The 21,993-nt window shown below is 36.1% G+C and overlaps 1 protein-coding gene across 2 annotated transcripts; it reads right to left on the bottom strand.

Moving 5' to 3' along the window:
* Positions 1 to 4,441: 4,441 nt before the first annotated feature.
* LOC146168347 (uncharacterized) lies at positions 4,442 to 19,079 on the bottom strand. 2 transcript variants are annotated; one of them, XM_083380384.1, is made up of 19 exons: positions 18,959 to 19,079; positions 18,838 to 18,884; positions 16,379 to 16,483; positions 14,930 to 15,049; positions 13,467 to 13,708; positions 13,090 to 13,172; positions 12,918 to 13,014; positions 12,254 to 12,416; positions 11,535 to 11,690; positions 11,178 to 11,378; positions 10,846 to 11,001; positions 10,595 to 10,728; positions 10,281 to 10,449; positions 10,000 to 10,134; positions 9,485 to 9,616; positions 8,903 to 9,299; positions 8,724 to 8,797; positions 8,208 to 8,235; positions 4,482 to 4,621 (listed from the first exon to the last, which is right to left on the bottom strand). In XM_083380384.1, the coding sequence occupies exons 1-18, from the start codon at positions 18,976 to 18,978 to the stop codon at positions 8,210 to 8,212; spliced, it is 2,457 nt and encodes an 818-aa protein (XP_083236510.1). In that variant the 5' UTR covers positions 18,979 to 19,079; the 3' UTR covers positions 4,482 to 4,621; positions 8,208 to 8,209. The 2 variants fall into 2 exon arrangements, with proteins under 2 accessions (XP_083236509.1, XP_083236510.1); XM_083380383.1 differs by lacking the exon at positions 8,208 to 8,235 and having other exon boundaries at positions 4,442 to 4,621.
* Positions 19,080 to 21,993: the final 2,914 nt, after the last annotated feature.

Genomic DNA, 21,993 nt, shown 5'->3' with positions numbered 1-21,993 from the left:
TTGTCTGAAAAGAATAGATGTTATATCATTATTAAAATTTAGCGTCCATCCCTTCTGCTTGTCTGTTTTCCTTTTTCGATAGGAATCAACAAACTTGTCATTGTTAACGTGTCGACCCAACCTTAAATTATTTTTGGCCTTTCTATAACAATCTTGATTAAAAAATGTGTCTGTTGGACTATGTTTACTTTGTCCCGTTACAGGGTAATAGTTTTAGCTCTTCCTTTATGTTTAATGCTGTGTGGGAAAGATGGTACACTTTAAAATTAAAGTTATGCAAATCGAAATCAATGTTTTCACACTTTTTAGTTTTATTTGAGAAATTTCCTTCAAAAGATCAATGGCCTAAGAAAATTATTGCCTTTACATAGAAAAACCACAATATTCAAGTGTTTTCCGAGAATTTTTTTGTAACATGCATTTTATGTGAGAGCATTCGCTGTAGGCGGTCGCGGTAGTAAAATTATACCAGGATAATTTGTTTCGCGCCTAGCATGAGTTTTTCCTTACATTTTACAAGATAAACGTGTAATCTATCGCGCTTTGTATGAGCATTTCGTGTCGTTTTGGATTTAAGTTGCAAATATGCGATCAATGACCCTCTCATCCTGAATGTTTTCCCAATAACAGGGATAAAGTACAAAACACAATACACGATTTTTTTTGATTTTTTTGATTTTTGTATTTTAATTAAATTACTAACTGATAAAAGACCAGTGATAATAAGTGATAAATTGATCATATCTCATAAACGCAACATTTGCTGTTTACAAAACATTTTGGCAATACCTCTTAATTTATGCCTCAATATTCTAACTTCTGATACTAACGCTGTGCGCTATCATGACAGTTGCATTAAATGCGTCACTTTAATTCATTAATTTGTTAATTCACGAAACAAAGCAGCCTGAATATGTAAAAAAGAAGATATTTTCTCGCCCTAAAGCACGTTAATGACAAGAATTATTACAAAGCAGCCTATAAAGTTTACTACAAAGCAGCCTACAAAGTTTATTACAAAGCAGCCTATCATAAATTGCACATCAAACTTCGTTCAACCTACTCTAGGAGTCGTGCCGATTTTGTTGTACTGTTTTTGTTATACTCAAGTCAAATGGTCAACATTTCGGTACATTACAGTTTATACCTGAGAAAAATAGCAATAAAATGAACACTGAAACATAGGCAGCTTACTCTTGTTAAAACTAAATTTGAATACACTCTTGTTAGATAATTGTTCATGTCTACAGAAAGACTACGTTACGCCGAGTGTGTTGCATCAGGTAAGACGAAAAAATCATTTTGCCCCAGGCGAGATAGATTTGTGTTTTACATGTTTGCTTTGGTTTTGTACGCCTTTATCTATACTTTGAATAAACAAACTAAAAGTTGTTACTGACCTAAAATCACATACATCATCTAATTATAAGCTATGTTTTCTAACCATAAGGATTACTTGCGCGTTTGTGCGTTGTATATAACATTGTTCTTCAACCGGAGTGCACGGTGCATCCTGTACCAAAATATCCATGGTGTCCACCAGTATGAAAAGGTGTACAAGGGCGCACCGCCGCACCACAAACTTTTAATGGACCATTGATATTTTATGTGCAACAACAGAACAGTCATTCAACAGTCTGTTTGCATTTTTATTACGCCTAAGTTTGTTTAAAAACATGCAATAGTAGCCTACTCACGAGCAGCCTTACAGCCATAATGGAACTCTCACCGACAGAGTGTAAAACTTCGGCAAGTCCGCTCGGTTTAATAGAAATGATGATATTGATATGAATAATGATTTTTCACATTAATTTTTACCTCAGTTAACTTTTTAAGTAAACAGGGTGCATGAGTTCGTCACAACAACTTTAAGGGTTCACTAAACCAAAAAAGGTTGAAGAGCACTGGTATACAAAACACTTTTGTTCAGCCATCAAAAGCTGGTCATTTACAATGCTTGGTTTGATATAAGACATTTTGAACCACCTAACTTTAAATTATTATTTCTTGTTCTTACTTAAACCATTTTTGCATGGTTTGTAATTGAATTCAATTGACAAGTATAACATTTTAACACCTCATTTAAGCTGGATTTTTAATTCGTTAATATTCAGTTATACGTTTTTTTATTTTTATGCAGTTTGCACAAAGAGAGCGAAATGGGACCTTTCAGCCCCTATGCAACTCTTTTTTTTTAAACGGCGAATTTGATATCCAGTGCTACAAACATCCACATATAAAAACAAAATATTTTATGTATGTATATAAATCCAAAATAGCGACTTATGTCGACAAACACTATAATATTATACCTCTATTCGAGTTATATATTTATATACCTTAACGAGGGCATTTTTTAACTTATGTATGTCTACAACAGTAAACGTAAAACTGCATTACCATTTTTTTGCGACCGTTAGATTTAAGTAATTCCACCTTAAATTGCCGTTTATATCATAGGAATTGATTTGGTTTTACTGGGGCTCCGCGAAAATAAATCTGTGACAGCAGTTATATTGGGGTTCATTCCGAATAGGTGGTATACGTATTAACTGATTTATTGAAAACTTATTAAAAATGGCGTTTATTAAATGTTTGAAAATATAAATAATGATGATATAGCCGTAATCTCCCGGAAAAGAATATGAGTCGTACCGTCTAACAAAGAAACGATTTATGCATCAGTTGGGTTTTAGAGCGAATAACGAGCATTGGTAATGGGTAAAAAATTCCGTAGGTAACACTACGTTAATTAAATTCAATTTTTCAGCGAAATGCAAATACTCCAAGTCAAGTCTTTAAAAAAAACAAGTCAAGTCCAAGTCCAAGTGATTAGTTGACCAAGTCAATTCAAGGTCAAGTCTTTCATATAAAAAAGCGTTGAACTTATAAAATTTTGCAAATTGGCCGAATTTGAACAACAACCAAACTAAAATATAGCAAAAACCCAATAGCAAGCTAAGCTAATTGTGTTAAATCAAAACACTTAATGTCAACCCTGTCATTTGACTCAATGGCCAAGATATTTGTACAAAAGACTTCAGTTAAGTCAAGTCATTTAAAAACAGTGACTTACTGGCAGTTAAGTCAAGCATTGCCTCAAGTGAATACAACACTGCTAAAAGCAATTCTGTATAATATGTTGATTCCACATCAGTTAAAGCGAAGTTTAACCTACTGGGGATGTAGAGTTTCAGAGATGTCATGAAAAATATGTCAAAAATAACGCCAAAACAGGCAACTTTAAGAAACCTTTTGTTCGCAAAAGGTTAAATAAAAATGGAAATGCACGAAGACAAATGCGTTTTAGTTGTTTTTAATTAAAAGGAGACGTGATGCATTACATACAGATCATATAAATGAATTTCCCTAGACCTAGGGCCTAGATGACTTCGGCAAAAGCACTTATGACTTGTTTCCTGTAATATAGGTTCAACGTAAATATCAAACATGATTTTACTATGATATATGGCTCTCATTTCACCTAATATTAACTTAGCTGTTTCTTGATACTTCGATACTTGTTTTTTGAGTGTTAAATTTTTTAATTGTATTATGTTAACATCTTAGTTATTTTCGCAGGACTAGAGGAATAAGGCCGAAATTAAAATAACCTTTTATCTATTCAATAAAGTTACAGTTCGGAATAATTTTAAAATAGGAATAATAATTATATGGACAGAATAAGCCAAAAGAACATTTTAGATTAACCTAAACCCCAACCTTAACTTTATCACTAGCTCCACTAATAATTTTAACCCTAACCATTATTATTATTCCATGCTTCATCCACCCTCACCCGAAACAAAGGCAAAACAATCCGGTGCCAAAACAGGGCCCAAAACATCGCGGTCTAGGCTACAACCTGGGGTGTTCTTCTGATCCAAATTTAGGACTTATTCCGATAGGTATAGGACTTTTAGGACTTATTCAGGCGATTTTAGGTTATATTCTGTCATAGGTATTACTACGTATTTAGTTTTATTAGGCCATTGTTCTTAACGAAGTAATATTTTTGTAATGCTGTATGATATTGTGGAGTTAATGATAGGTTTTAAATTTAAATTCTTCGTTAAATTTAAATTCTTTGTTCTGTACACTTTAGTATTATTGTTAAGTGATATTCATATTCCTGACAACAGTTTGCGCTTCTTGTTACCTTAATTGTTGCGTAAAAATGGTGTTGCTGCAAACGTTATTCTTCAGTCGTAAGACTGTCGTCGGATATTTGTTAAATGAATACCAAAAAGTTTTATAAAGGAATAATATGGATCTTTGCTATGGGTTTGCTATTGTTTTAGGATGTTGTCAATAGTATTTTCAATGTCAAACCTTGAGCATGCTTCCTAACTTGCACGATTTTACTGCAGTCAGAACTTTTTGTCGAGCATATTTCGAATAGATTTATTTTAGTCCCTGGTAAACCATGGGACGAGTCGGCGCAAATCTACACGGAAAGGTATTGATTAGAAATATCAAAACGTAAAACAAGTAGAATATATATCTATTTAGCATTTATTGCAGGAACGCTGACATCTGTGTGCCACTTCGTCATCTCGGCTGCATAGAAACTTCAAGTAATCACATACAGAACGCCACACCAGGTCGTCTTCGCACGGTTCTGAAAAATGAAAAACAAATTTTGTTTAAATTACAATGTCGTTTGGTTAAACATAGCAATATGGCTTAGCAGTTTATTACAAGAATTAAACAAAACTGTTGATATTCATAATCTAATTAGATATATGGATAGCACAAACTCAAAACGTATAGTATAGGCAACATCAATTATACACGAGTTGGAATTTTAACGTTAAGCAAAACGTAAGATAAAAGTTGCTTTGCTGTTTAACATGCCATATGCCAGTGTTTTCCAACCTTTTTCTACCTCGTGGACCACCTATATGAAAACCTTTGAAAATGTGGCGGCACATCTTGCGAGCGAAGCAAGCGATTTTTAGGAGGTTATATATAACAGTGGTCGGCAATCGCCGGTCCGCGAGATGTTTGTTACCGGTCCGAAGCATGGTTGTCAAAATAAAAAACAAATGTTCAAAATTAAACAAAACAATGTTTTTTGATTTAACCGTACGTACAAACCTAAAAAAGTCCAAAACAATTAATTGTGTTTTTATATTCAAAACACATTACTCTTTGTTTAAATATACATCACGGTTGAACGATATGACAAAAAATCACAATTAGTATCAAGTTCTCGTTGAGGATCAAAACAATTAGTGTGCTGTGACCATATGAGTTACATGGCACGTTCGCAAAATCCAAAACAAAAAGCCAATCTGGAATGTACGTATGAGAGTTTTTGTTTTAAGTAACTTTAGAAAGTGTCGTGTAGGGTCTGCATGTTAAGGGGATCTGAAATACATTATTATATATAATACAAACTGGGACTTTAAAATAATGCTTTATATACCTTTATTTTAACAAGCTGGTGAAGGAATAGGTAATAATGGTAGGCTATACAAGTGTAATTTAAGATAAAACGTAAATGCCAAAAAGTTTATTAACGCCGCGGTCTAGGTTCAATTGCTTGGCGGGCCAAATGCCAACGGCGGGTTTCATGAGGTTCAATAATTCCTAGATGGGAGCATCTTTTTGCGGCAAAGCAAGCTTAAAGTTCGCATTGAAAAAAATTCTAATAAATTTCCTTTACTGAATATTTGTTTTTTTAAGGCCGGTCCGCGACAAAATTTCAGTTTTATACCGAAAAAAAAGGTTGCCGACCCCTGATATATAACACCACTGTCTTTCATTGCCTCCAAGTTTTGTTACATGCCTCGGCGTTTTAGGTAAAGTCGTGTTAGGTATTAGAGTTCAAGCGCAGAAAACGTTGCAAATACAACATATTTTATTAATGCTGAAAGCGCCAAAGAGCTAGGATACTTTTCGCATTCCAAACCAAAAAATAGTGTTAAAATACATCAAAAAATCCACTCATTAAGACAGTAGTTTGAACTGTCCAAAAATGATAGAAATATCAGACGGGCTTCATGCGTGGGTGCGTGTGAAACTGCGGCGTGCCATGCGTCCAGTTAGCCGCATGTGTGACATTGCCTATTGCCAGACCGATATTCTCAATTTTAAACAGGCGAACTGAACAAGTTTATAAATATGCTATTTCTATACAGTATACACTGAAAATAAGTTCTTCTGCTATTTATTTGTTTGTCCGACGTTTTGGCTACCTATCCAGGAAGCATTCAACAAGGAATGTAACACACAAAGCTTAACGGCAGGCAAAGTAAAACGACACAAAAAACTCCTTGTTTTGCAACAAAGGTGACTATCGTAAACTTCTGTTTTCGTGAATCCTGGTATATCCACCAGCGGCCGGATACCATTCATATAAAAACGAACTGTTTATTTCCAGCTCTGTGCCGACAGGTGGTAAAAAATAGCAACTGATTTGCTTGTTATCACTCTTAACGCTTTTTATTTTGAACGTTGTTTAGCGCATTTTTGTCACCATTTTTGTGTCGTTTTACTTTGCGTGCTGTTTGGCGTGGTGTTTTACACTACCTGTAAAGGATTCCTGCATGGGATTGCCGAAACGTCGGACAAACTAATAATTACCAGAAGCACTTATTGTTTGTATGGACAAGTAGAATAAAAAATGTGGGTTTACTTTGCTGGCAGTTAATTAGCAACAACGAAGCTATTGTTTTAAAGCAGACCTGGGCAACATACGGCCCGCGGGCCGGATCCGGCCCGCCAAGCAAATTAATCCGACCCGCGGCTTATTTTCCTTAAAATACATAGGCTAAGCGAAAACAAGGAAGAGTTTCTACATGTTTGGTTGTAAAGTAAACACTTTTTCCAGGGATCTAGGTCATGACCCTGCCAAATTCTTATTATAGCGTGTTTTATAGACTAAAATGGAAATTGTTTTCTTCTGTCTTACTCGTATGCTCCACTAGATTTTTTGGCATATTTACAGACTTAATCGTCCTCTGCACTGTTGCACTCTCTTCCACGAAAGTTTAACAGACTTAGCTCAATATTTATATTTTTTTGCGCTCTGGTCGAAAGTATTCCGTTTTTACAATATAAACGAAATACCGACTGTTTTCTAAACTCTAAAAATATACCGGTTTACATTTTGTCAACCTAATTTAGTTAATGCCATGTTATGTGTTTCTTTTTATTTATACCGTCTTTGCAATATGGCCATTGTACCGTAGTAAATTAAATTTTGCGTTTTATAACAAAAAGTCGCATTTTTTTCGCGCTGCGTGGGACGTCTTGTGGCCTTCTTTAAATTCAACTTAAATTTCACATTTGCGCACAATGCTAACATAATAAAAAGTTCGTCAGCTCATTTGTTTTATAGCGACGGAGCATGACGTCATATTGCGTATATTTGAGATCATATTTGACCCGGCCCGCCACAACACTTTAAGTTTCTCATGCGACCCGCGGTTAAAAATAATTGCCCACCCCTGTTTTGAAAGGTCTCGTGGGCCCACAAGTCCGTATTTCCGTGTGTTTGCTGTATGCCCAATAAGCTAAGCTAAAAGAGAAAGTTTAAAGTAATCATAAAATATATATGTATATATATATATATATATATATATATATATAATATATTCGGCGCATCTGACAATATTTAACGTCGCAGCAGTGCGTAAGCAGATTTTAAGCGAAATTTGCCAGTTCCAATAGTGTTAATTGCCCTTTCACACAATTGGCAGCCAGTTTGTTACTTCTACCACAAATCTATGGGATTTGTTTTTAACTTCATTTGAAATAAGGGTTTAAAAAGGCTTTGACAATATTTTTGCCTCTAGGTCGAAATTATGTTTTATTGCTACATTATTAAAAATCAAAATACGACAAAGTTAGCACAAAGGTTTTTTATATTACTATAGACTGCGGTTGATGTCTATAATACAAGATCGGAGCCAATACCCTATGCCTAGTAATATAATAAAATGTCTAGTTTCGGACATCTCTACTGCATAGTAATTTAACATAACGTTACTATTATGTATATTTTTAGTACTATAATTAAATAAATATACGACAGAAAATTTTTTTGCGAAACATGTAAATCTCCAATAAACAAAGATGCAGAAAGCCATGCGGTGCAGTCAATCAAACACAAAAATATTTTTCGTGCAAACTATGGCATTCTGAAAAATATATCTGAAATTTTCACACAACGTGTATATTTTAGACGATTTAAATACCTCTACATAACAGGCGTAGAAGAAGTTTCTGAAATAAGATGATGTTTACACTCTCATTTAGTAAGGTAAATATTTCATTCTAATTACCCATTACTGTATTGTTAATAAAAAAAACCCGTATAGTAATTTTGCCCAATGTTGTATGATGTCTTTCTTATCGCGTTTAATGCATCATGTGTAAGTTACAATGGTATATTTAACAAACTAAGTTGTAAATCTGGGTGGTAATCAATAATATGATGCAATTAAACAAAAAAAAATATTAAACTATACTAATGCCGTAAACAATTCATTTGAATAGAAGAAAACAAGTTTTAAATTCCTTTAATTCAGTCAAAAATGTTAAAATTTGTCTGTAAATCATAAGTAACTGTAATACCAAAATTAAGTCCAGTATATGTCTGTTTTAGAAATGATAGGGAATAAATAAGTTAATTAAAAGAACAAAACTGTTTATAAGGTTGTTTTTTTATTTATTTAAAGAACACATGAACACAATACATTTAACCAACCTACCTAAGCAAGGGGCTTGTGTGCAATTTTTTTCTTGCCTGTCGTTTCCAAGGCAATTATCTTCATACTGGCATGTCCTGCACAACGCATAAAGGAATATTTGTTTTTTTAAGTATTTACCAAACTAAACCACTTGCCTGGCTTTTATTAAATGGTAGGTAATATCAAGATAAAAAACTAACCGAAATCTTGACGAAATCCCAATCCCACAGGTCACGTTGCATTCCCACGGGCTCCAAGTGGTCCAAGTTCCATAACAGGGGCCGTCATTGCAGTCCTGTGTTTGACGAGATTCTCCAATGCAGGAACTCTCCGACCCGCCATCACAAACGCGTTTTCTGTTTCGTAAACCTTCACCGCAAGTGACGTTACAGGCACTCCACTGTTGCCACGAAGACCAGGTCGGACACGTGTGATTGGAGCAGGTTTCGTTGAGATTGACCTGGGTACAATCGTCAACGGTTCGACAAAGATTCTCCGTGCGTCGACGCAATCCTCCTCCACAAGATACTGAGCAATCGCTCCAAGGCGAATACGTACGAACCAGCCGGTTACAGGAAAGTGGTGCGCATGCTTTTGCTGTTGTAAAAGAATGGCATATTATCTTCTATTTCTTTTTAGATTGGATTTCCCATAACATTATGAACTAGATTTAAAAAAAATTACTCGCAAGCGATGACTTGTTGACAAGAATAGCCCTGTCTACTAAAATCACCATATAATTATCTTAACCTTGAAAACACCTTCATTCCTATAGTTCTTACTGTATCGTGTCGGTATTACAACTCCAGTCGTATCGTCACAACCTCCAGCTTGAGTGCAAATTCGTTTCCGAATGTGTTCGCCCTCACCACATCTTGTTGTGCACGTAGACCACGCCGACCAGTCGCTATAACCTATGAAGAAAAGTATTTTCAAATAATTAACTATATTTTTATTATCAAGCCGAAAGTTTCTTGTAATAAGTTTTTTTATCAGGCACAACCAAAAAGTACTATATTACGGTAATACACTATCATTGGTACAACTAAGCAGCCTTGCGGTTTGGGGTCAGTTTGTGACACATTAATATGACAGAGCCCACAGTGTTCACCTCGTTGTTGTATAATTTCCTATTGCAGGAATGGTAAACCTTTTCTATTGCATGGGTCCGAACCAGATGTTAATCGATGAAAAAAGCGTTCGCGCGAAGCCAGTTGAAAATTATTAACCCAACAGTTGATTGTGTTGCTATAACACCATATAGACAGTTTACATAAGCTCAACACAATCGGCTTACCTTTTATTGGTCCATGTAAACAACAGGTTTTGTTACAACTTCCACTCATCAGGCTGACATATCGCGTGCACCAGTCCACGTATTTCCCACAAAAATCCCCACTGATTGTGTCATTGGTGTTACTGGCACAAGGAACTGCGGGTTAACGAAGCAATGTTAGATTAATTTTATAAGTTCCTGTGGAGAAAAGCTAAATACTAAAGGCAAATAAATTACAAACACACCATGACATTTATACAAAAATATTATTTAACGTAATCGGAGAGTGCATTGGTAATGACCTGTATTGCAAGACTTGTATGGGCAGGATTCCTCATCTGAGCTGATACCCGAGCACCCGAGATCGTTTCTACAAAGCCGGGTCCTTGTTCTCACGGCGGAACTTCCACAAGAAGGTGTGCACGATCCCCAGTTGCTCCAGTCACTCCAACAACTTCTTTCCAAACAGCGCTGAACAAGAAATTAGCAAGTTTAGTTAATTTTGTTGGACAAGAAATGTAAATAATTTGAGAAAATTAGACCTACTTTAACAATTTTAAGACGACACAAATTTCAAATATAGTTTAAAGAAATAATATTAAAAACAATAACTTACCGAGGTTTCTATGGTACCTCCGATGTGGCACCCTGTTTGACCGACTTTTCCGTTTCTGCAAAGGCGGGTTCGCCTCCTTACGCCTATTCCACAAGTCTCTGAACAAGTGCTCCAGCTTCCGTACCGGCTCCAGCCTAGAAGTTGGGTTAGTAAAACTTAACTTTTTGAAAAGGGAACAAGAGTTTTATTTATGTTAAATCGTATTAAAGCGTAAACAAATATCGAGTGATGGATTGTTCCAAATGTCTTACTTGGGCAGTCATTTGTGTTGCAATTTTCCACCTCAGAGCTTGAACCTTCACATCCTATACTACCGGGCCTTCTTCCATTGCAAGTTCTTGAACGACTTCTCAGTCCACTATTACAACTCTTACTGCAAGATCCCCAAACTCCCCACGGTCTCCATGCTGAAATAAATGCCAAAAGTTTCTCAAGCAATTTTATTGCGTTTGCTGGTAAAGACAACATCCCATTGTTTGTCAATGCATTTGAAGTTTTTCTTCTTATTAGAACATGATATTATCGTTATAAGTGTTTTTTACTTTGGTTAGTATTTCGCAACACTCCCTAACACAAATCCCACCTGGTATGATTCTTCTACACGCAGCATTGTTTGACAGGCTCATGTTAGTATTAGAGTTAATCCAATCTTCAAAGCTCTCTACCGCAGTATACAAACCGAAGTTTTCGGTTTCAGGGCAGGCTCCGCCGTAAGACGCCAAACCGGCCAAATACCAGGAACAGGAGTTACATCGCTGACAAACAAGCGGGCCTCCGGATTCGCCTAATTAAATGAAAAAAGTAAAATGTGAGCGTTTGTTTTACTTCTGCATCTCGCTTTTGAATCTTTAAATTAGTGGTTTCAAAGCTTTCAGACAAATCATCAAAAGGGTCAATTCCATTAAAAAGTTTGGAAACCACTGTGCAAGTTAATTCCTACCAGGGCAAACTGTGATGGATGATTGGTCGTGTTGAGCACAGAGCTGATGTGAATGGATGCCTTGAGCAGCTTTACCGAGATTATTTTGACAATCTGCGCCGCTAGCAATGTACATCCCGATTTCGCGCATTGTCTTGCGAACACCTTGGGCGTAAACTATAAAGAAAAAAATTCCATAAGTGGTACCCATGACCATATGTTAATACAAATAAATAAAACTGGCTTTATTTGGACCGCAGTTTTTTAGCGTTTTCAGTCCTCGAACTGAATGCGGAAATTACGAAGGTGACTCATACAGCCATGTGGATGAATCACATAACAAAAGTTGGCTCGAGTTTAGCTAAAATATGGCAAGGCAATGACGCCGCAATTCATCTGTTAGAGTTTTGAAAAAAAAACTCTAAAGACGCTAAAATTTAATAAACTCGTCAACTTGATTCAGAAAACAAAACGATTTGACAAGTAAATCCTTTACACTGCGTAAGCTTTTTGAAATGAACGCCAGGTAAAATTATACCAACAAGAAGCGTCAGTTAAAAGTTTGTTGTAGGGAAAATAATTATGCATCATTGTTCAATACACCAGAGCATTGTTACTTTTAACGAACGTCTTTTATTCCCGTTTTGTTGTGGAACTTTATAAAGACGTCTTATAATTTCGTGGTTTTGTGCACAACCGTGGCAAAACTACTGGAAAATAAAATACTAGTGTGCACTTACATTCGGTTTCGAAACTTGATTGAAAGCAGCTCGCTCCTTCGATTGGAACTTCCCCTGACGGCATACAGATAGGATGGATAAATTCGTTGAAGGTGATTGGGTAGCGAAGGCGCAAAAGGGAGATGTCGTTTTTAGGATAATTGTAGTTGGGATGAGTAATCACCTAAACAATTAAACCAGCACATGGGCAACGAACTTCAGGCGAAATAAATGTTGTTTCAAAGAGTTTACATAAATGGTTCTAGGTAAATGTAGGCTACAGGTTTGGTGAAGCCTAAAGGTTGTTGTGACGAATTCATGCACCCTATTTACTTAAAAGGTAAACTGAAAAATCTTTATGCATATCAATATCATCATGTCAATTAAACAGAGCGGACCTGCCGGATTTTACATACTGTCGGTGAGAGTTCGATTTTGCTGCAGGCTGCTAGCGAGTTCTATTGCATGTCATAAAACAGCATTTAAACAAACTTGAGAATAAAAAAACAGCATTTAAACAAACTTGAGAAGCAAAATATTATTGGTTCATTAAAAGTTAGTGATACACCCTTGTATACCTTTTCGTACTGGTGCACCCCATGCATATTTTGGTGGCCATGCACACCGGTTAAAGAGCACTGGGCTAAAGTACACCTACAATGAAGGCACTCAAACTAAGTTTTACCCTGTCAACTCCTATTCTCAAAGTCCTGTTGTTGTGTCCAGCGGTAGAATGCATTCCCAGAGACAATGTGATGTCCTGGTAAGCCCCTCGATTACAGCTGTAATAATTGTTCTCCATTAAAATTATGTACTCATTCACGATATATATATTTTTTATTGCGAAAATTACAAACCTGAAGCAGTGTGCCGCAATTAACACCCACTGGTTGGAAATAAGTGCTCCCGTGCAAGACCTTCCGTTGGCAGACGCAAATACCTGTGAAATGTATAATTATTGCACTTATATGCTATCCAAGACGTCTTTTTAATATTGTAAATGTGAAACAAAATGTACGGTTTCTTTTATTGATTCAACAATGTAGGGCACTCAAAGTGTTTAAACAGGATAATTTTTGTCGTAAAGTAATCGACATGTTTTTTGGTTTGTGATAATTCGAAAGTATGGTATGTTGTTTATTAAATATTTGTTTTTGTATTTCGATTTTTTTAATTTGTAGGCCATTATTTTAAGGAGGTCTTTAACGGAAAATATATCTTATAAATCAATTACCGTCCACGGCCACATAGCAACGATTGCATCTTGTCCAGTAATACTCAACGAAGTAGATACTAAATTCTGACCGCACTGTCCCTGTTCTTTTTTACAGCATTCGGTTCTGTTGTAGTACGAAACGCTGTTGGCTTGCAGATGGCATAATGGCGATTTTGTACAAACGTACGATCCCTTTGTGTTCGTGCAAGAAGGCTTCTCGGGATCCAAACAAACACCATCGGTCAGACACTCGTTTATATCTGTTGTAACATACACCTGGTTATTTATAACCCTGCTTTCTCAGCACTGGTTATGCAGAACACAAACAAGGTAAAAAATTACAACTGCCAAGGAACAAGTTAAACTGGAGAACGGTGTATAGAACATTTTTTTTGACCCTGTTAAACTGGGTCATGATAAAATAAGTCGTCAAGCACAATGAAAACAATCGTTAACAGCGATAAGGAACGCTTCACGATTCTTGCGTGTTATCCGCTTTGTCCGTTTAAGATTTAGGTAGTTATGTGACCTTGCCTAATATGATTAAGTAATATGAGAGGTTATTTGTGGTGCTCAACATGCTTGAAGCTCAGGGTCTAGGGTAGTGCGCTCGCCACCAGGGCTGCCAAGTCGGTTAAAAGCAACTCAAATCCGAATCCAGCCAAACTGGCAGATTCCGTAGAGTTCAGATTTAGTCTGAAAAATATTCCACCATATGCTACCTTTATAATTTGTATTTAAGCCTTGTCGGTATAAAATTTCACACTGCGCATTTGCACGTCGGACTTGGGACTCGGGTAGTTTTACGTAGTCTTACTCGAGGCGCGAGTCCCAAGTCCCGAGGCCGACTCCGACTTCGCAGCCCTGCTCGCCACACCTGTAACCAGTGGTGGGATTCAAAATATTTGTCAGCCGGTTCTATTACAAAAGTCATATTTTTCAGCCGGTTCTGTTACAAAAAGTCATATTTTCGGCAAATAAGTAGTTGCAACAACAGGATGCAAACCCAGGAAAGGTTGGAACCGGCTGAATCCCATCACTGCTAACAGTCACACTAAAAAGCAGCATTCGCCTCATGACTTGTACTTATGACGCAACAATGGAATATTCAGACATACTGTCACAAAGGAAAATAACTACAATTATATAAATTAACACAATATATGACTGTTACGTGCGACCTTGACCGTTGCACATTTTGAAAAAAAATAACACGTGAACTACATGGATCTTAAAAATCTGTGTATCAGGTAAGATGCAAAAATCCATTGACAGTAACCAAAGGAATGCTAACCGGTTCGCTGATCTCACAAAATCTTGTAAAACGGTTCCATAGAACCGGTGCGAACCGGCTGAATCCCACAACTGCCTGTAACTATGATAAACCGTGAAAAACAGCTGTAAATTCCGTGTGCTACTTATAGCCGTCTACATGCTTATTACATTAGAAAAACAGAACAATACAAACCTAACTATCTTACCTGAACAGGTTCGCCCATCACTATTTATTGTAAGACCGGTCGGGCAAGAGCATCGAGCTTTACCAAATCGATCTAATTCGCAGAAATATTCACATCTAAGTTGCTCTGGGTCACACAGTTCTGTAAAAATATTGATACTTGTATTACTTCAATAATTTATAGCAGGAATGAGCAACATTTTAAACTGACGGGCCAAATATGTGTATCTGGATCACCTGATCACTGTGAAGTGCTGACAATGTCAACCTTCTCCAGGTGTTCATTTGTCAGTAGCAACGATGAGGGTAATTAATGAACCATAGTATCGAAAAAATGCTCGCCTACGTACGTTAAACAAATGCTAATTTCGCAGGCGAGGGAGTTGCCTGGCCATATATTAAAGCAATTTTTAGCCAGCGACGTCATATTTCAAACAGAATTAGTGTTTTTCATTTGGGACAAAAAATTCGTTATGAAGCAAATAAACTTAAACCAAATCAACTATTCCGACTTTCTTGCAAAATTTAAAACCATCCGTCTAGAACAGGGGTGTCCAACAAGCGGCGCGCGTGTCAAATGTGGCACGCGACCTAATAAAAAATGGCACGCAAGCCCTCCAAAAAACACTAAAATTGTTATTTAGCCAATTGTAAAAACAAAATACAATTTGTTATTCAGTCAATTGTTAAAATATACTAAATTTGTTATACAGCCAATTGCCATTATTTGTTTACAATATAAAAAATGGTGGCAATTACGACATCTACCAATTACATATGATAATATAACATTGTACTGTAGTGAAGGTCTGGGGGCTAGAATTAACATTAACATAATTATATAGCTTGGTGGGAAGTTACAATAGTTAGCTCACCGACGGACGCTTAGATGCAGTAATGCACATTTCTACTGCACAGTGTTTCAAGTTTAAACAAACGTTTTTGATTTTGGTAAAAAAGCGATTTTATGATTAAAAAGAATTGGTTTGGTTACGAAACTTTGGCACGGCATGAAGTTATAAGATAAAAATTGGCACGCCGGCATGTTTGAGTTGGACACCCCTGGTCTAGAAATATAAAAAAATCGCAAAGTTGCGTATGTTGTAAAATCGTTTATGCGTAAAACACCAAACTATAGGGGGGTCGCATAGGTTTTTGAAAACTGGGAAGCGGTTCGAGACAACAAAAAAGTTGGGCACCACTGTCATAGGAGCATTAATTAACTACATAACACAAGTGTGTATGAAAACGTTTTTATTAAAATATTGTTTTTTTTTTCTAAAATTACAAAAGTTCTTCTGCACACTTAGGAATCGCTCGAGGCCGACAGTTTAAAAAAACCTTACCACAAAGGATTGCAATAATGTATACAAAGATTGTTGGATTGATAATATAATTAGTGTATAAATATATATATATAGGCTGAGGACGAATATTTTATTATTACTAAGCGAGTCAAAAAATAGATTACCTGTACACAAATTGCATGTTTTTCTACATAACTTTGACAGATCAGGAACTTGGCCGCATAGTCGTGCATGACGTGCACAATAACTCAATTTATCCTGACAAACGCCTAAAACAAGACAAAATACAGTTTAGGCATAAACCTGGTTCAAAATAGGCGTCAGACTAAATAAAACAGATGTCGTATTTTTTCTGATTTAGAACTATATAAGCCCTCAGATAAATAACGTGTCTATTTTGCCACACGTGACGTTAAACTTGCAATTTAGCGTTGGCACTAAAAATGTTGACACATATGGACATAAGCCGCGGAACACTAATCTAGTGATGATACTGGCATCACGCCGTTATCCCGCCACAGGTTTTACTGGTGAATAAACCATTTAGACCAGTGGTTCTCAAAGTTTTTTTCATATTCCTCCCTTAAAGATTCAAGGACTGTTAATTCCTCCCGAAAAAATCCCAAAAAGGAATATTGCCAGAATTTCACAGTATATGGATATGATGTGCAAGATGCGTTTTTATGATTTATCTCAGAGATAACAGTGAACATTACAAAAGTAGGGTACGATTATAAAGCAATAGAAAAATGCAAAGAGCAATTTTACCGAACAAAATTTACATAACGTATTTACAAAGTGTTTTCATTGTTAAAAAAAGCATGTTAGTTTTGCCCGAAGATCTCCGCGCTTGCAAATCTTAAGTGTTTTTCTTTTTGGTCAAAATATCTGTAATGTCACTAAAACCACATTCAACTAAATATGTAGTCGGAAATGGAAGAAGAGTTTGCTCTGCAACAATTAATTTCAGCACAAACTTGTGGATCCAACCATATGTTTTTTAAATGAATGATTTGGTTAGAGTTGCTCTCGAGCATTGACTTCCGCTTTGGCATTTTGCAGAATTTAAAATCTTATGTTTTTCCCTTACTTTATTACTTTTACGTACATAAGTACGTAAAATATAAAACACTTAAAAACAGACACCTGGTGCTAGTAAACTTTACTCAATGTGACGAAACAATCGATATTATTAATCAAACAGAGTCTATTATGACGTAGGTTAACACAGTTAAAGCAGCATATTGTCTTCACATTGGGCTACTTTAAGTCATATAATAAGTAGACGTTCCCATTTAAACTTTGTGCACTTAGTTAAATACCAAATAATAAAAAGTGATCCATTTTCATCCACTTTCCTCCCCAATTCCTCCCTTGAACAAATTTCCTCCCCAAAATTTTAAATTTCGCCCAAAGTGAGCCGTGGCTCCCTTTGAAAAAAAAAAAGTGGCTCCCTTTCAGAACCACTCATATAGACCAACGGTTCTTAACCTTTTTAGTATGTTTTACCCTTTTAACAAAGAGGAATATCAGAATTACCCTCAGCTCAATATATAAAATAGTGCTCATTATTAAAAAAACGAAAGTAACAAATTACATCAGTTATATTCAATGCGACGGCTGCCCTTGCTTTTTGGCAGCGAGTTATTCAACGTTTGGTAAACTAGTAGATCAGGGGTTCTTAACCAGTGGTACGTGTACCCCTTGGGGGTACGAAGCACCAAAGCAGGGGGTACAACATGCATTGTGAAATTATGCGCTCTTTGAGCATATTTGGGAAGAATGCGTAATTTACTAAAATCAACAACACAAAAGGCATTAATAAATTGACTGATTGTTTGTGTGTTGTAAATATCGTTGAACTTTCAAGACTATTTTTAATGCATACTTTCAAGACGTAAGTTATAAATCCATTGAGTTTAATTCCTATTATTACAATTTTATTTACTTCCGTCGTCCATTGTAGACAGGTGGTACGAGGAAATCTTATGAAAATTCAAAGGGTACGAGCGTTAAAAAGGTTAAGAAACACTGTAGTAGATAATGCACAACGAATATCAGATTCAAGTCGGTTTAGTGCTTCAGATTTGATAGTAAGCAATGCAGAAGCCGCTTTGCATATAGGTTATTAAAAAAACGGTACCAGAATATTCAGAGCTTAAATACTTATCCTTGGATTTACCCCCTAAAACGAGGAAATTCACCCCCTGGAGTAAATTTACCCCAGGTTAAGAAAGGCTGATTTAGACGTAATAAATAGGGTAAGGTCGAATAATAGCGATAAACATTTGTATTAGTCTTACCGAGAAGATAATTTGTAAATTAAAAAAAAAAGCATGATAATAAAAACTGTTAATGAAAAGCGCACATTACTTTTTTGCAATTGAAATAGGTCTGCGTGAACTCTTAAGAAAGTGGTAAAACCATCGCGAATCGAAAAATGGATTTGTTTGGTTGAAGATATCTAACGCGGCGTTATCCATAATAACAATAAAATAATGTAATAAAAATACTTTGAGGAAACGCGAATAATTTAATGGTTAACCTATAATTCATAAAGTTACTTGAATAGTTTAAATATTAGAAGACATTAGACTCTAAAAACTACAAAATAAGGACTTACCTTTAGCGAATTTCAATTTAAATGCAACGAGAACAATTAATCCAAACCTAAAAATATAACAAACGTTAATCATACTCACCCTGAAGCTATAAACAAACATTTAAAGTAAATTTTCTCTTACCAAATCAAAGCCTTCATCATTTCCAAGTGTCTTGATAAGCGTATAAATAAAACCTGTGCAGTAACGTCAAGTCTTCCAAAACAATTAGTTTAGCCTCAGCGCAAATGGTTCGTAATAAAATCTGAAAGTAGAAAAAAAAATACTTGAGAAACCGATTGGTGTCTGCAAATTTGGTAGTAACATAATTTTAGAGTACACTGGTGACACGCGATAATTACATCTTGTGACGTTTTATTCTGCCTCTGTGCTATTTCTATCGGCTAAGGCTAATAGATGTAATAAGTACTTCCTTCGACCGCAAATGGAAATATCTACTACCAATACGACAAAACGTGCTTCTAATCTGTAATATTATGGACCTCGAACATCGCTTGTTAAGCTAATAGCTAAAACTGACAATACAAATCGGAAAATTAATGGCAAAACAAACAGCCTGGTCACGATTTGTTGAAACGTCGAGTGAGAACCATTAAATTTGGAAGACATTAAAAGTTTCGCTCTAGTATTTATGAACTTTGTTTTTAAGCACATTGGAAAATTCCAGCGTGGTCGGCCTATTTTTGTGACATAACAACAGACAAATAAACGCTACTATACTACATTGTGACACAACATATTCATTACTTGCACTATCGCCTGGAGCACTTTGGCCGCCGGGAAGGCAGCTCGACCGAAATAGTGCAATGACTGTGAAACAGCCTATTCCAAATGATTCTACTGCTATGTTGTACATCAACCAACCAAGTAAAAATTTATCGCCGAAAGTTTTGTTTTTAAAATTGGTTTTTAAATTCCGAGATTCTACCTCCTAATGATTTGCGATGTGCTGAACAATTTTTTCAATCGATCAAAATACTGTAGATTTACATAACAGGACACTTATAGAGACAGCAAACAAATTTCTAAACGATCAACCCAATCTTTTAAAGCATTTTACGTTCAACTGAATACATGACTGTCTGCTACACTAACACCCTCGTTGTGCTCGTTTCTGAAAACCGTCTGCAACAGCTACGACCATCAATGATACTGATTCTAGCAGTTGCTGCCAAGCAGTCTGATGATTTTACGTACTCAAAAAAGGTGCCAGTCATTAAGCCAGGGGACTTACTGTTAAAAACAAGTCAGAGCAAGCTATAAGGAGGGCGAAAATCAGTCAGTTTACGTACATTGTTGCGTAAACAAGATAATAATTTCCGATAACGGCGTCATATTTTGCTCAAGCTGGACGAGTTTGGGCTGACGCCAACCTTTAAATGACGCACCGCCCGTAAACACTTTGGCAAACAAACGTGACAATTATTCTTGTCTCGTTAAGGCCGAATTAATTGATGATGGCCAGCCAGGTTCACTGCCAGGGATATTTTTGTGGTGGGGAAAAGCAATCGTTTTCAAGCTTATCATTTACTGTACGTTTGGAACAGGGGCTAAAACGCTCATAGGTCCCCACCACGCACCAACCTGGCTGCGGGATTCTGAACAACTCACGTTTAGTGGATTGTTTATCCCAGCACCGAAACGCAGTTTGAAATTGAGCTTAATCCGTGGCTGAAACGTCTCTCTCACGCACTCGCAACTGTGTTAATGGATTCTAATCGTTTTTGCAACAATTGCTTGTTTGATTAAACGCAGGTGCAGAAGTAGGAAACGTCAGTACGACATTACAACGGTGATTAAAAGTTTAATCGGACTCAAGGAATTAGACCCCGTTTATAATAACACGAACGTCGGAATATTGCCTAAACCCGTCCTAATAAAACCTATACGCCCGATTAAGACCCAAAGGATCTTTTTAACCCTAAACGTCACCCCCAACTCAATGATATTAGCACCACTGAGTTTACTTATTTCATGCGGTTTAGATGTTTTTTGTTATAGATAGTTTTTATTGTTGTTGTTAGTATTCCTATGCTTTTCGCCCACAGTTATCCAACTGTAGATTTTGTTGCTCTTGTCCAGTGGTTCTCAATCTCTGATAGCAGTTTTTCTGTCTGGTGGTCGGCGAGTAGTTTTCCTGTCTTAGGTGGAGTTTTAAGAAGTGCAATTTTACCTATATCATATTGCCTGTTTGTCGCGTTAAAATCAACCTTTAATCAAAAACCTGCGTCTGGCTAGATTTCACTTTTTGCCCTGAATAACTAAAATCAGTGTTGTAAACAAGTCATTTTAAAATGACTGAAATCCCAGTCAAGTTATTTGTAAAATAACTTAAGTCCAAGTCAAGTCTTTTTGAATAAATAACAAGTCAAGTCCCAGTCCAAGTGATCAGATGCGCAAGTCAAGTCCCAGTCATGTCATAATTAGAGCAAGTCAACTTCAAGTCATGTCCTTGTCATATAAATCAAACTTTAAACTGTTAGAATTTTTAAACTCGCATGAATATGAACAATAACTGAACTAAAAAATAAGGAAAACGGAACATATAGCAAGTAATTTGTTTTTTGTGCCAAAATTTAGACAAATAGCTCACTTTTATAAATAAAATACTTAAAGAAATGCTTTATTTCAACCCAAGTCATTTGTTCAAACGACTTAAGTCAAGTCAAGTCATTTGTCCGAAAGACTTAAGTCAAGTGAAGTCATTTTGCCCAAATGACTTAAGTCAAGTCAAGTCATTTAAAAACAGTGACTTAAGTCAAGTCATTACAACACTGACTAAAATGGTAACTGTTGGTAAAATAGATGCTTTTTAAATCAGGTGGTACACTGCGCCACTAACAGAGCACTAGATTAAGAACCACTGCTCTATTCTAAAGGTTATAAGGCGTGTTTCCTTTAAATATTTTATTTTCCTGCACACTGCCAACAAAATTATAAACTAGAGTGCACGCGTTGTTTCAAGATCTGGTTATGTCGTTACAGACTTCAGCAGTACACCCGAAATATGAGCAACATCGACGTCAAAATATTTCAAGTTTCGTAATAACATTAACTCAGTAACAAAATGTGCAATATTACCTGCGTTGTAGTTTAAGGATGTCCGACAATATCGGATCGGAGCCGATGCCAAGTAGCAGTATCGGAACTCGTCCCAA

This window comes from Ascidiella aspersa, chromosome 1 (assembly GCF_963924565.1).
Source record: "Ascidiella aspersa chromosome 1, kaAscAspe10.2, whole genome shotgun sequence".
Classification (NCBI taxonomy): Eukaryota; Metazoa; Chordata; class Ascidiacea; order Phlebobranchia; family Ascidiidae; genus Ascidiella; species Ascidiella aspersa.
The sequence above is the reverse complement of the archived record's forward strand: the minus strand, read 5'-3'. Positions and strand labels throughout refer to the sequence as shown.